The following is a 16,153-nucleotide window of genomic DNA, read 5'->3' as shown; positions in this document are numbered from 1 at the left end:
GTTCACTGTAAATATTTGTTTTCTCGTCATCTTGCTCTTGTCCTGCAAAGGACTTAAGCAATGAAAATGGAAAAAAAAAAAACCCTCAATGGAAGTGTTTTTCAACTGGCAGAATCATATAGATGATCTTTACAATGACTATACAATAGCAACCACCTTCGTAGATTAAATCTGGAATTTATTTTTGAAGCAAACTCCTCCCGTACTCGTTGTTTTCTTTTGACTGTTATGTGTGGCTGAAATATATAAGAGCAATATTAACCGTATTGCTAGTTCTACTCACCTCATAGAGCTTGGCAATATGGCTAAGAAAAATCTGACCTTGATATAATATGATATGATAAAGAGACTGAATATTTATTTGTAAGACAACAAACCCAATTTTTGTGCATGAAGAAAAAGAATTTAACAAAAGGAGTACAGCATGATAACAGTGGTATGCTGGGTGAACTTTACTCCCTCTAAGAAGCAGCAGTTTCGACCCTTATGGGAAGTAAGTGACTCGTTTACCTGCACTAAGCTGCAGTTGTAGTGCAGCGTATTGAGGTTCAGAGATCTGCCACAAAGTGTTTCGATAGAAACTGTTATTGAGAAGAGTTGCATGCCATTTTTTTTCTTCCTCAGAGAGGCGATAAAGGCCCTGATTGTCCAGTGTTATGTTGCATATCGTCTCCACCCATCTAGGAGCCAAGATAAAAGTAAAGACGCTTCACAGGAAGGGTAACGTGAGTGCACACACAGCGATTAGAACGAGAGCCCTAGAATGTTTTGTACTGATAAAATATAGTCGATTAAAAACACAAAAACATGATTACTTGTTTAGCATTGTTCAAGAATATTCAATATTCTAACTATGGGAATATAGTATATAAAATAAAAATGATCTATTAAATAGCACCCAGTGACATCTATGTCATATATGTACGTCCAGCTCTACAGGTTAGGCAATATAATAAGCACAAATGAAAGAAGCGTACTCTGCTTTAATGCCTTAAAAATCTCTTTTAATCCATCAAGTGTCTTAAAGTTTAAGATTTTAGCCAAACATAACTGAAGCTTTTTGTCTCATATCTAACCAGAACACCAAAGCTGTTTTGTTAAACCTCCTAGCATCTGGGCTTAGGTCAAGTTCAGTTCACTTGAGAGAAGACTCACCCTTTCAGCTATGAGGGGTCATTTATCTAACCTCTCTGTTGGTTGGATAAGCAAAACATGACAAAGCTTTACTGCATTGTTCATAATCAGCAGGCCTTGTTAGTCCGATTTAGGCTAATTGCCAAATAACTGACTTATGAAAGAATGAAACCTAATTATATCACCTTATGGATTGGCTCATGTGTGACATGTCGCGCTGCACGTCAGTCTTCTGATGTTTGTAAAGCTATGAGAGAGAAACTAAACAGTGCATTCCAAATAGCAGGAAGCCCTTCCAGCTAGCGGGAAAATGGGACCATGCGTACATCAGGAAGATCCACAGATGAGTAATCAATGCTTTATGTGCCAGTGAAGCTAAACACATCAGGAAACAAAGCTGGAGTTGTCAAGCAGGCAGGACTTTCCATGATATGAGCTAACCAGGAAATGGGAATACACAGGATGAAATCGAGCCACGGTACACAGGAGAGCTCACATACTTCTAGATAAAATACAGGCAGAGCTTTTTGACTTGTCCACTTAACAGAAATGTTATTTCCTAATCGACTTCAAGTTTGAGAATAACATGGAAAGCCTCCTTCCGAGCAAACAATACATGAAAGTGATGATGGTTAATAACAATCTCACGTGCCACTGGGACCTACGCAAAAACAATAGCTGTGAAATGGTGCCAGTTTTGGGATACCACGGCTATCCTGAACCACCCACATGCTTGCTCCAAACATTCCCCTACGTGGTTACATGTGAATGAAAGTTGCTAGTAAATATGTGAATGACTACTTGATGATGACTACACCAGTGGCTGGCGACATAGCTTATAACTGCAGAGTCCCTTACTTCCCCTCACTTGTGAATTCTACTTACGTGCCTTAAATATTTATCTTTGAAATATCTCTCTATCACTCTCAGGAGTGCAGGTGTACAGACCCAGCTTCTGAAATCAGTCTCAGCGTTGTGCTTTTCAAACATGATTTTCCAGCAAAATATTCCTATAATAATCTGAACTCCCTGTGCTGAACTTGAACATATTTGAAATTTCAGGTGAAAAAATACTGAAACTAAGGGGAAACGATTAATTCCAGTCACAGAATAATATGTTGCACTAATGAATTCTTTTTTTTTTTTTCTTGTAGCCTAGGAAGACTTTAGGGCTCTTTGCATAGCTCTGCTGGGTGGTTGATAAACTCTGGTAGTCTCTGTGGGTTTAAGAGCTGCATGTCCTGTAGGGAGCATGGTTGAATGGTCACACCCACAGTTTATACAGCATCTTCACTATAAAACCAAACTTGCGGATGTATTCGCCACATTCAAACGAACGGTTACCAGCTGATTTTGTTCTGGTATAAAGGAGGATAAATATTACCATTAACCCACAGCCCACTTGACTGAATAGTATCATCACTATCCATAAAACCTCATACAGGATATGAACGCTGCATGTTTTGGCAACCCTACAACCCTGCTTTCACGATTCAGCGACAGAGGTTGCCGGTTGCTTGGGTAGAAAAGGAGATGTTGGTCACCACGTCTGAAGTACGTCACAGATATCATCTCTTGTTGTTTTTTGAGAACAACACCAGACCTTCTGTAGCAAGTTTATTTCTTTTTTTAAGGTTTTGCATTTACTCCACGCACTGCATTAGTGTATAGTTAGGAGAGGAACAAAACATGTTGTGGTTGGAGGACAGCAGAAGTGAGAGCAGAACCTATGGTGAGTACTGATATTTAGCCAGGGCCCCTACAAGGCAGTGGAGGAAGCACCTGTTACAAAGCTATTATCTTTCTGAGCTGGACGGCCATTGTACTGATCGACAACATCAGGATAAAGCTGTTTACCCTGCTCTTTCATGCATCGCTCCATGTGCTCAGAAATGTGTTTTGATGTGTCGTGTTTACTTTTTACAGATAACCGTAACAACCATGTTTACCTACTCCTGGGTTAAAAAAAAGGGCCTGTAGTAATTTGGTGCTTTAAAACCTTAAAAATAAGGCCCATTACAATTATTCAGTCCATCTGTTTTTATATGCATATACAGGCTCACGTGTCCCACATGCTCATTATGCACATAGAGACAATGATTACAATTAATATTTTTTATTAGTGGTGATTTATTTAATGCCTTAATGGGACATCAAACTAAATTTTTACCTTGATTTGCATAGTGTTTGCAGTCACACTGACAGCAAAATCCTTGAAATCATCCACCCCCTAATTTTTAGCTTTTGTTTCCCACTTTCTAATTTTAGTCCCCTTGGTGTTCCTGTCATAAAGGATGCTGTGGTAGACAAAGCTAACCCACCGCACATCTGACCTGTGGACACGGGAGGTGTTCAGGATGATTTTTATAGGCAGTGCTGCAAAATTAGGATAGATCCTGGACTGTCTCAGTTGTGAGGATGAAGTGCTCCAAGGTCAGATGCACATCTGCAGGCAGTCTAGATTTGAATGCCAGATGTGAGTGTGAACCAGATCCCGGGGAGGTATCGGGGTTCTTTGGTAGAGTAAATATAATCAGAGTCCTGCTATCTGTTGTGAGAGACACAAGCAGATTTCAAAACGTACAATAAAGCCGTATTTATAAGCGTGTCACTGTCTTTAAAGAGGATGATTTAGGTAGAAGATGATCTTATGTAATAAGCATGACAGTTATTTGGAGCAAATTGTGGCTCGCTGCACGCTGAATCATAATGAAGCCTAATCCTTTGTTCCACAAATATTTACTATATGTCAAGCATATCTCTGTAAATATTGAAAGGAACAGCCAGTTCTGCTAAAAGCTTCGCCTTTTCATTGCCACGTTCTTTAATACAAGGATGAGTACCCAAGCCGGGTACCCATGCTTGTATTTTTCCCCACGGCTGTCACAAATGTAGGAACCTGACAGGTTGTTTCGGTCTGCTGGTGTCTGTTTTTCACCCGGCTTTCATTACGTTACGTTAAAGTCGGGCAATATCAAGAACTGTCTGTAACTTTCGTACATTTCTCTGGAAACCAACTCGAGTTTTTGCATTTTACGTGTTGAAAGTCATAGTCCGCTTTCTCGAGTGCAGCATAATATGTGCTGTACTCATCTACCAATAGGTCACTTCTCATTTATTTACTTTGTGAAATCCCAAGCTGTAATTTTTGTTTAATGCAAGACACCTCGTTTGAATTGTGAAATCCTGTAGTGTTTAGAAGACTTTGACATCAGTTTAATCTTGTTTAAGAAGTTCAGTATGCTGACAAGTGATTAACATGTTCATACATGACTTATCGAGTCTGGTTGTTTCTTTTTCGTTTTGTATACAAAGTGCCAGGACTTTACACGGTTGATTTTTACTGCTCTTTTTGTCCATTTTGACATATTCCATCATCACAATGGGAGAATTTATTCGATTATGATTGTTTTCATACTACTCAGGTGGTTTTAATATCATTTTTCCCGCTTGATACTACTATTAAACAGTATGGGGAAAGTCCATGGACTTTTCTTGGATTCCGACAGGGAATTTTTCTACTCTTGAGTACATTTTTATGGCAGATTCCTGACCGAACTATGATTCAACCTATTCATTCTTGGAAGATACAGAGTCTATTAACCTACTTTTGACTGAATTGGCACCGGAGAGTCAATCTAAACTTTGGGATCCCACATGCCAAACAGTGAACATCCCATATTAACTCAAGGTGAAGCTGAAGTAGTAAGGTTTGGGTACAGGATGAACTGACAGTGGGTTGATTTATAAATAGGAATGTTTAATTCTCCAATGGGATGTTTAGTTTTTTTCCCGTCTCTGCATTTCTATTTTCAAGCCGCTTGTGGTGAGCTGCCTGGTTTTCATTTATGCAGTGTTTTTGAAGTAAAGTATTTGCCCTCAAGCAAAGCTGTCCTTTGCAAGCTTGTGGTGGGACTGTGCGTGGCAATTTAAAAAAAAAAAAAAAAAAACTCTTTACGTTTTTGCTTGAAATACATGTTGTAGCGGGGTCCTTTTCCAGTGTTACATTTCCTATTACACATGTGGCATTTATGAAGCACGGAATTCTGTGTACATTACTGCATTAGTGTTTGCCATATTTGCTAGATGACTCTTACTTCACTGCCTGACTTGACATTTTTTTCTTTCTTTTTTTTACATGCTGTGCTCTATCATGGTTGTCTAAAAATAATCTATCTTTAAAATGAACCATATGTCTCCTGTATTACATAACAGGTCAAGTAAACCAGACTTTCAAACTAGCAGAGCTGAGGAGATCAGATGTCACCTAAGAGGCTTTTGTGATGCATCTGTGCTGCAGTAAAGTGAATTAAGTCACTGTAACCATGGAGAAGTGTTTGGGAGTTATGGTGTGGGAGGTTTTTTTTTTTTTCTTTTGTTTGTTTGTTTTTTGTTGACCGTTTCATTTCCTGTCATCATCTTGGTGTCCTTGAGTGAAGGAGATGAGGTGTGTGGGGGGTGGACGTAAGCATGTTTGTTCGCTCGCGGCCATCTCTGGTTGTTTTGTCCGTTGCTCATCCTGCAGACCTGATAAAGATGGAATCCTGGCTAGGCTGCACGCCGCTGACCTTCTCACCCCCCGGCCAGCCCCTGACACCTTGCACTTCACTTTCCGTCATTGTGTTGTCTTCCTGGCATGCTTCCATAAGAATGGGGAAAGAGCAAGGTAGAGGGAAAAGGATGATGGAAGCACGTGGTGTAGGGCACATCTGCTGCTAGATTTTTCTGGCAGCATTGTCTTGGAATTCTTTAAAAGTTGAAGTTGTTGTTTTTTTGTGTGTTTCCTTTCAGTAACACCCGCTTTAGGATGTGAGAACAGTTATTTTTAGGAATGCAAATGTTAGTGTGTGTGAACTCAGCTTCTGTGTTTTGTATGTGTTGTCATTTTAAAAACTGCCCATATTCCTGCATTTTCCAGGTCTCTCCCTCTGTCTCATACACAAAAAGTCGCCTATGTGATTAGAGGATTGTAGAGGAAAATATTTTCCTTTTTCTCTCATCCACTTTGGGTCATTCTTGTTGACGATCAGATTAGAGGAGACAGCTCGGTCTATACACATTTTATTGCTGCGGAGCGAAAACATGCGAGAACTTTTGGATGTAGTAACCTAACCAGAGTATGAAATAATTCTCTCGTGGAGGATTTGCGGGACAGAGTTCATTGGTGGTGACGGGAACTCTTTCAAGGTTTTATGACCCTTCAGAGTCTGTTTGTATTTTTCCTAGTACAGGACTCTGAAATGTTGTGGTCATAATGAAAACACTTAAACCCCGCTTTCCAGTCATGTTTCAATTGTGTCATACTGGTGGAAAACAAAGCTGATATCGTTGTCTCTGACTCTTTTTCCTTAGTCATCGTTAGTGATGGCGGCTGCCCCTGTTTAAGCTGGCCGCACCAGCCTAAGCAAGCTTTAATCACTTGTCATAATAGAAGAATGTTGCCGTGTCTTGTTCAGGCAATGCAGCTGTGTTCCTTCTTTTTTTTCTCTCTCTCTTTCTTTTGATTGGTGCTGTGACGATGCTTACCAGGTCAGACTGCATATCTAATATCACTGATGGGGTGGTGAATTGTGGGGTTGGGAGTCAGTCATGCTGGGCTGTAGCACATGATGCGACGTGGTAGGTTTAGCTGGAGGGCTGCAGTCAGCTCGCCTCTGACATCAGCAGAGCAAGTGTGTCCCAGAGATCCTTTGTCATTTGACTGAGATCTAATTTTGGACCAGGAGATGTCCTTTCTCTTAGCTGTATAAAGGCTAAACTGTTAGCACGTGTTGCTCTGTAATTGATTCCCGTGTCATGCTATAGGTCAGTGTGTAGCCTATGTCTGATCCTGTCAGTCAGTGCTTTCACCTTTTGTTACCTTCTGCTTGGTCTCTGGAATCTATCTGTCCTATATAGCAGTTACTGTTTCTGTTTGAAGAATGTAGCATAGAAGCATAGAAGCCCCCCATCCTACCTGATCTGTGACCTCAGTAAACATTTATCTTACAAGATTATTGTCTCGGTTGTTAGTTTCACATCTCACTGACACAAACTTTGTAAGTCATGGTCCCCATCAGAGTCAAAGCATGACAAAGCATGGTCTGGTTTAAGGCTGCCATGCCTTGTGATTGAAGAGCTGCTGCCATATGAAGCTTGAGTGTACCACAGTTTCTCAGTCGACCCCTCGCTCATCACATCAGGTTCCAAACCAGGATGCAGTGGTGAACATGCTTAGCACCAGGCCTCTAAACCAGTCTGTAATACCACATCCATTCTACAGATATTAGACTTCTTGAGTCTGACCTGAAACGATTGCTCTACATTGAAGTTTACACTGCTACTTTTGTCAGTCTGTCAGTTAGCAGTCAGTTCAGTAATAAACTCTACTGACCTGGTCCCATTGGTGGCAGGTATACCCTAACCACAACGCTGTGTCTACAAAGTTTAATTCTGGTATCATTTAGTCTTAAAAATGCAATATTTTTGTTAGGCCACTAAATTAAAACAAAGTCTGCGCTTAAGCCACATTTTATTCAATTCCTTTTTAAAGAGGAATAACTTAAGAAAAGTGTTACTATCGGTATATCCACACTTAATTACAAATCACAGAGGATTTCTTCGGATTGATGTTTACATGCAGTTGATTTAAAATGACAACATTTGTAAAAAGCACTGCAGACCTTCAGAGATGCCCTTCCTTTCTAGTAGGTTGCAGAGAGAGACCATCAGTATACTCATCTTACTTGAAATAGTTTTAATCAAGCAGACATTCACCATATGTGAACACCTTAGTGTAGGATCCAAACTCAGTTGTTGCACAGGCCTGAAACTTGTAGCGTCATAAGCATTGAGTGTTTAAAACCTCGGAAATGAGACACGTTTTTATAAAAATGCAGCTGCGTAGGATAGGTGGAATCACTTTCTTTGTAGAGTCTGAATCGGATCCAGCTACATCAAAGATACATGTTTTATGTAGACAGTGATAAGTTGCATGTAAATGGATGTCTGTCTGGAAGCATTGGTCCCTGAATACCATGAAGTTTACTAAACACCAAACTCAGTCAAGTGTCTTTGAACCTGTGCCAGCCCTGAAGTGTCTCTGCAGACCTACAGGAGAGAAACCCCTGACTTAAACACTTATTTAACATTATGGAAGGCAATTCATCATTTCACCATCATCTTTTCATCTGCTGCCTGCATGTCACCGTGTCATAGTCCCCATCTCGCACATATGTTCACCACTACGGAAACACACATGGAGAAATACAACACACACACAGACACACACAGGATGTTATTATCTCCTGTGATCTTCTGAGCTATGTGGTCCCAAATGTGTTTGTCTCTTTTTTGACAACAATGAATGGCATAGTTGGAATACTTTAGGACAGGAGCACAGTTATCCGCACTTGTCCTTGGATCCTGTCTGGCCCGAGCATTCATGCACGCGCACACACACGCACGCACGCACGCACACACACACACACACACACACACACACACACACACACACACACACACACACACACACACACACACACACACACACACACACACCTCCCCACAATGCAGGTTTAACAGATTTCCTGTGGGCTATTGTATCTGCTAGAAGATGGCATCCTGGTCTGAACCTCCAGGTTGAACAGGCCCCTTGTCCCCCTCCCATCTCTCTCTTTCCTCCCTTCCTCTCTTAATCTCTGTTTTCCAGCCCTCCCCTTTAATTCCCTTTTCTCCTTTTTTTTTTTTTTTTTTTTTTTTAGTTGACCTCTTATCATTTGCTGCCCAAGAGACACTACCTCGTGTACAGAGCCAGCTATCTACCCATCTGTTCATCTGTTTTTGCCCTTAGCTGCCCCTCCTTAACCCGGTCTCCTCTCTTCCTCCATGTGTCCGGTGATCCCCTGCGTAACCCCTGAGGAGCAGTCTAAACACCATTTTCAAAACCAGAGCCAGTTGGGCCTCCTGCAAAAACAAGAGAAGGATCAGACACAAACACTCAACTCTCTGACCAAATGCCTGCCTGCCCCTTATACTTTGGCCCTCTGTGCTCTCGTGTGCCACGTGGCTTATTTATTCCTTTTTCTTTTTTTTTGGAAGATAAACTATTCAAAGTTTATCTATAAGAACAAATAATTCATCTATTTCTCCAAACAGTGGGCAGGTTTATTTTGAGCTTGAAGAATTGCAAGTGTTTATGTGAAGGCAACATCAACAGCAATTTATGTCTCTAACTATAAAGTCAATAGATTGATAAACCGGTTTTGTCTAACCAGACAATGTATCGGGAGAAGCTTGTTTTTTTTCCACACTTTGCAGATGTTTTGTGTCAGGATTGGAGATGACTCATGCTGTTGTTGCTCTGGGACCTAAAACCTGTTTAAGATGCTTCTTATTATTGTAATGGTCTCTCTCTGTGCCCACAGTTTTCTAAAAATGGCTCAGTTTTGTCACGCATAGAAAATTATTGATTTGTGTGATACTTAAATCGTCAGTAAACAGGAATGTTTGGAAGTCTAAATAATAAGTCCTTCCTGGAAGATTTTGGGAGAACAGGACTCTCTCATGGAATATCTAAACCTCTGTCCAAACTTATACCCTGGACAGTCTGAATCAATAAAACGGTGTAACAGAGAGGTCCGCCTTTCAGATGTGTTGTTTTCTTAAATGATGATTCGTCATTTAAAAATCTGAATAAGAAATTGGGACAGTAGGATAAATAAATATTTGTTGTTATTCTCAGTTTTAGCTTTGATTTAATGTATAAAGTTGCTTAATTCCTGTTTTTTGTTTTGGAGTTTTTTGTCCCTGTAAGTCTTGTGTGCGACATTTCCTCTCATGCTCAGACCTTCAATTAGAACGGGCACCATCGCTGACGATTTTTAAAGAAAATAAATTCTGAACATGCCACTTCCTGCTAGCACTGTGGCATGCATAGGAGATGAAATTGCAACCCCAGAGCAGGACATCCTGTCTTTGCTCTTTATGGGGGCGTTGGGATTCAGCTAGGACCTGCTGCAGTATTTCACAGTAATTTGAAGGTTTGATTGGTTTACCAGCAAAAAGTTTCAGTGGGTGTCATAACCACTGAATTTATTTAAAAAAAATCAAAAGTAACCAAATGTTACTGTAAGTGAGATGTGATTCTGTGGATTCCTATGTGACGTCATTTTACTGTTTTTTGTCTTTTCAGTTCTGCCAGCCTGGAGGCTGGAGGCTGTCCAGAGATCGGAAAGCACCCACTTTCTTCACCGTTGTGCTGACAGATATCGATTCAGACCGACACTACTGCTCCTGCCTCACTTTCTACGAGGCCGAGGTCAACCTGCAGGTACTCCACAGTCTCTACCTTTGACCAAAACGTGAACTACATGAACTCATCTGCAGTCTCATTTCAGCTTAGAGAGTTTCTCCTTTATTCCCTGCTCAGTCTGAACCCACCACCGTTTACAGATCCACACAAGCATGTCATGTGTAAAGTGGAGTGGACAAGAACCCGTTGGCGACAGTATTCAATTTTACTAGAATTGCAGCAGAAGCCTTCAAACAAGCATTATGTGCCACTGAGTAAAAGAGAGAAATCACAACGTGCTGTTGGAGTTTTTCAGCCTTGCAACTCACTCGATCGTTTTATGTTTTATCTTAAAAACTTTTGCGAACAGCTGGAAGTGAAATGCCTTCCAGCTGCTCTATCTTTGCTTTTTCCTAGTTTTTAGCTTCTTAAATGCTACATTAACTCCCCTGTTAGCAATCAGTGCAGTGTTAATGATGTGTTGGCTGTAACCAACATGATCTGATCATCAGTGATCGCATTGATATTTGATCAAAATGTCAGATCGGTGCATCACCTGTAACCCCTTGAGCTGCCATGTGAGCCACAGTAATAATACAAATCTACAGTCACCTGTCCTCTTTAGTAGAAAGCAGTGCATGACATCATCACCTTGTAAGCCCCTGATATCAAAATGTTGAAGTCGGTTTCTTCCTCCTCCCCAAAACGAGGTCACTGTCATTCTTGTGTGCTTTTCATAACCATTAGACACCCTTAGGGATATGAAGCTTGGGCAATGTGACTTTCTGTTTTCATTTTAGGCTTATTGATTTGCTTTTTGTTTTTGTTTTTTTGCCGTCTTTGGCACTCTTCTTTAGTTCTCAGGAATGCTTGTCGCGTGGTTGATGTCTTCCAGAATGTCGGGCGTTATTATAAAACAGCCTGTTTGCATCCAGCCTAATAAATTGTGACTTGGCCGAGGAAAGACAGGATAGCCCTCCCCTTCGGCATGTGATTTACTCATGCATACAAGACTGCGTTTGATTGCAGATTAGTGGTCACGGCACCAATGTCCAAAACCCCCATAAATTATTGATTACTACAGATTAGTTTCATTGGGATCATTTTCATACTTACCAGTGATCTTGTTAACTTCTCTCCCTGCCAGAGGCCCACACAATACCAAGATAATTGTTTCACTGTGTTGGCCTTTGTTGGAGACCTTAAATGACTCTTTGTCACTCTGCCCACTGTGACCTCACATCCTTTCGCATGTGGAAGGCAGTCATCAATCACATTCCAGTTATATCACTTTAACATCTTTGAGGGAAATTTGAAATCGAGCCCCGTAAGAGAAATGTGTCAACTTCAAAATAGCAACGAGTCACTTTGGTGGAATGCCTGAATTCAGCTCTGTTGTAGTGCATCCTTTTCTCATTAGCATTTGAACTTGTTGTGTGAATCACATTATAATTACATTTGTATTAAAGCATGCCTCAGTTTGCATAACTGAGTGCATTTTTCCACTTTGCTCGCCTCTTGTTGGTGAAGTCTGTGAAAAGCATGTTAGGGTTTACAGATAAGTGGATCACCCTCATTGTGAAGAGTAGGAGGACTTTAGCGACAGGATTTCACTTTAACACGAGGATGACCTCTGGAAATTCTATTTCATGCAATTTTGATAATGCTCCACATATTTACCAGACATGATCGAGACTACAGGGAGAACTCGTACTATGCTCAAAAAACACATTTTTGAACACTTTTTTTTGTGGCAGTAGAGGAGTGTAAACGTATGTACAATCACAGAGCCGGTGTATCTCAACATGTAAACTTTGTTGCCAGGTTGGAAAAGTGGGACTCTTAATGTTTTCACTCAGTCAAAAACCCCACACCTGAAGCAGGTGGTTGTGTGTAAAATAAAGTCAATACAAACTGTTGAGAAACCTCATTTCTGTTTGGTTTTTTTTGTTGTTTTTATATGTATTTTAATCAGTAATACATGTGCAAGAGTCCCTGATGCCACGTGGAAAGCTTCAATCCATTGAGTTATGGACATTGGACCTCTGGGGGTGTCTGGCACGGGGACACTGGCAGCAGATCATTTTGGGGGCCTTGAGTATCGGGTTGTTTTAGCTTTTTTTCCAGTTAAAATGGGTCAAGGCCTTGAACTCTTTGCTATGGTGCTGGTGGTGGAGTGATTCTGAAGCAGATTTTGTAATGTTGTCAGCCACATTGTCCTGAAGGGGAGTCACGGAGTGCCTTTTTTCCCCAAGGTGGGGGGGGCATGCTTGTTTTACAATAATATTTAGATATCTCATGTATGCCCAAGTGCCGTGCTTCTTGGAAAGAATCAGGGCTTCCAAGCAGAGCGTTGCACTGATTTTGATGTTGGCACATAATGTATTAGTTTATAAAGTGAGAAGTTAATCTAATTAATTTTGAAGCTATCTTTAGGCTTTTAAAAAAAGCATGAAAACAATACAGTTTGTCTTACAGTTTAACTGATACGCTTCACTCAAACAGATTAAACTAACTGAGATGTTTGTGTCTGATAGAGAGACACTTGACCGAGATGCGTGTCTGCTTGGTGTAGATTACATGCTGTAGCATAAAGACTGACCCTATAAACGTTTATTATCCACCACACGGCCTTATCTTTTATCTGTCTCGCTCATATTAATCATTAGGTCAGGCTATATTTGGTCTCATCGAGACCATCGGGGTACCTCAAACATTCCAGCGTTCACTTCAGAGCGCTGAAGATCTTCTTGAAACGTGAGGGTGTTTTAACAGTCTTAACTGTCTGAGTTGACGTCCTTATCTGCTCAGCTAGATTTCAGAGAGCGTCCAGACAGGCGGCGCAGGAATGTATTTTGTTAAATAATTGAACCAAATCTCTCCCCCCCCCCCCCCCCCAAATTCTCAGATGGATAGAACAGATATTTTGATCCTGCACTCCTTGGTGCTGGAGATACCTAAGCGCTTGCGGCATGTTTTGACTGCCTGGAGAAATATACTAGACTGTGATAAAGGCTTTATTTGGAATGAGCGCCGAGAGATTGGCGTATCAGTGTCGTAATGCAGCTCGTGGATCTCAATAGAGACCAGATCGAAACTGTAAATTTTCTATCTTACACAACAGATACTAAGCGCTGTGCAGTTGTTAACTTGTTTGGTATTTTTGTCACTGATGTTTTGCATTTGCTGTATTATGATGTGATCCTAGGAGAGAAGGAGGATGAACTTCCTAAAGTCATTTTTGACTCTTCTGTAAGCAAATCTCGTTTAATCTTGGTCCCTTTGGAGAAATCTTTTATTAGCATCATCGTAATTGAAGAAATTAACAGAGTGGCTCTGCTGGCTGTACTAAAATGCAACATTGTGAAAGAGGATAATTAATTGTCCAGCCTTTCATGAATGTTTTTTTTTTCTGCTCACTGTAGACAAAGGAGGATTTTTAACATTTCTTTTGGCTGCATTCAATTCAGTTAAAGGCCATTTTATTTATACAGTGCCAAATCACAACAGTCTCCTCAAGGTGCTTCTTCTTATAAAGTAACGACTGCTCTTTTTATGTTTCAGGGATCAAAGAACATTGAAGCTGATGGCGATGAAGATGAGGAGGCAGAAGAGGATGGCCTGATCCAGCCAGCTCAAGTGTTTGCACCAAAAAGTCTCATTCTCGTGTCCAGGCTGGATTATCCCGAAATATTCCGGGTAATAAGACACCGCACGATTAAATCTTGATTTAAAAAATGTTTTTTCTGACCGTTCAGAAGAATTCTCAGAATTTTTGTCAAATCTGATTTTCGTCTTGCAGATACTAATCTGCTTTGTTCTGTCTGTAAAATGGGTTTAATGTAGGCATGCACTTCAGAAAGTACAGGAGTCTCAGGTGTATAAGAAACTTTGAGCCTTTCATTAAGGTCAGTTTGTGCTGGCGTAAGGCCAGTCATACCATCCATGGTAATAACCTTACTAGCAGACCTTACCTACTGAGGATCCTTTGCTCTTGGCCCAAAAAGAGAAAATGCAGACACTTATTAAGCACATTGATGGTTGCTTCTTTCCTTTTTCTCCATGTCTTAGTTGTCTTCCACGTGTTGTTCTTACAGGGGTGCTTAGGGCTGATCTACACGGTCTACATCGATAGCCTGAGTTTCCCTTTGGAGGGATTGGTGGCCAACCTTTTTACGTTCTTGGTTCCTGTTGCTGGTGGATCTCAGGTAAGTCTGACCTAAGAGAGAACATGTCCACATATCACTGTCTAGCTCTGCTGTTGGGTGGTTTTTCAAGGAGGGGGGCACAGGTCCAGGACTTTGTGCTAGTTGGTTGTTGATGTCAACCCTGCTCTGCTTTCAGCCAGATTGTAAGTGGATGACTGAGGTTCAGTGATGCAGACTGATGTTTGCTTTGCAGCCAGTCACCACCATCATGTTCAGGGTTCAGGCGAAGTTCTAGTCTGCTCATTCTGCCATGAAATAAACTCTTAGAGTGGAGCAAGAAAGAAAATCTCTTGAACTTTATCTGTAGCATTTTTGAGGACTGTACTGCACTGTCGCTGCATTAGGATCCCTCTTGATGTCATAATGTATTTTGGTGGCCAAATGTCAGAAGATAATGCTCCGATAAGCTAGGCATAAGATAATTTATTTAACACCCGGAACAAAAACGCAGCCCGCTCATTCTGCCACATTCGCTTTCTCATCTGATTTTGTTTTAAATGATGGATAATATGCTGTTAGAAGGAAGAATTTGGCCCCTTCTGTTCTCTAGCAAGACGCCACAAAAAATCTCATGTCCTCAAGTCTGCCAGACCCAAGCAGACTCATTTGTCAAAACAAAACACAGTTGAACATACAGGTATGCCAGGAATTGTGTGAATGAGGACCCCATGAGACCTTTATATGATACTGTGAGATTATATCAGAGGATACCTGCACACGGTGTGAATCAGGATATATTTGTGAGAATAATTACAGCACAGCTTTTAGGTGACTGATTAGAGTCTGTGTTGATCTGAACAACACGTACACACTTTGGAAATATGTTTTTGAATCTTTGCAGTGCATGAATCATTTTTATATTGATGCAGCTGTGCACCATATCAGTTATGTTTTTGATTAGTGTGAAAAAGACTTATTCAGATGGTCTGCACAGTGTTTGCATTGAATAGAATGCATCTTTTTCATGCCCCACGGGCTCAGAACAGTCCTGTGACTGTCAGTCGTTGGACTTCTCAACCCTGTAGACGTGATGGTCGTTAAAATGTTCTATTGCTGTTGTCTGACTGTCACGCCCTTTTTTTTCTGTTTACAGAAGCTATTTAGCCTGGGAGCAGGAGACCGTCAGCTCATCCAGACACCCCTGAACGACACGCTGCCCGTTACATCCAAGAGTATTGCTCTACTCTTCCAGCAGTTGGGTGGGTCAAGGAACTGTGATAACTACTAACCAGCAATCATGAGTCACAACATGACTTATTTATGACTTCATTGTTGTATCTGAAATGAAATGACTAAATGTCTTGTCATGTATTTATTAACATTACCCTGCTGCAGTTTATCATGTACTGTAGACTCAATCACCATGTAAGTATTTCTAGTAGCTATTATAATCTGACAGCAGTCACATTTAAAAACATAAGTTTTAAAGCATTCAATGTCTCAGCTTATTTAGTAAAATGCCTTTATGCTTGACATATTTCACATTTATTCTTATCAGATTTTTAAATGCTCTGTGTAACTTTGCTAATCACCTAGTGGC

The 16,153-nt window shown here is 40.7% G+C and overlaps 1 protein-coding gene across 3 annotated transcripts in view; it reads left to right on the top strand.

Moving 5' to 3' along the window:
• sbf2 (SET binding factor 2) overlaps positions 1-16,153 on the top strand; it is a 107,703-nt gene that overhangs the window by 30,728 nt on the left and 60,822 nt on the right. For all 3 annotated transcript variants that reach the window (XM_080885023.1, XM_080885021.1, XM_080885022.1), the window contains 4 exons: positions 10,307-10,444; positions 13,970-14,104; positions 14,503-14,613; positions 15,707-15,812. In XM_080885023.1, the coding sequence (XP_080741149.1) occupies positions 10,307-10,444; positions 13,970-14,104; positions 14,503-14,613; positions 15,707-15,812 (490 nt within the window). The remainder of the gene's footprint in view (positions 1-10,306; positions 10,445-13,969; positions 14,105-14,502; positions 14,614-15,706; positions 15,813-16,153) is intronic.

Source organism: Rhamphochromis sp. 'chilingali', assembly GCF_963969265.1.
Source record: "Rhamphochromis sp. 'chilingali' genome assembly, chromosome: 6".
NCBI lineage: Eukaryota > Metazoa > Chordata > Actinopteri > Cichliformes > Cichlidae > Rhamphochromis > Rhamphochromis sp. 'chilingali'.
This window is presented reverse-complemented; position numbering and strand designations above follow the sequence as displayed.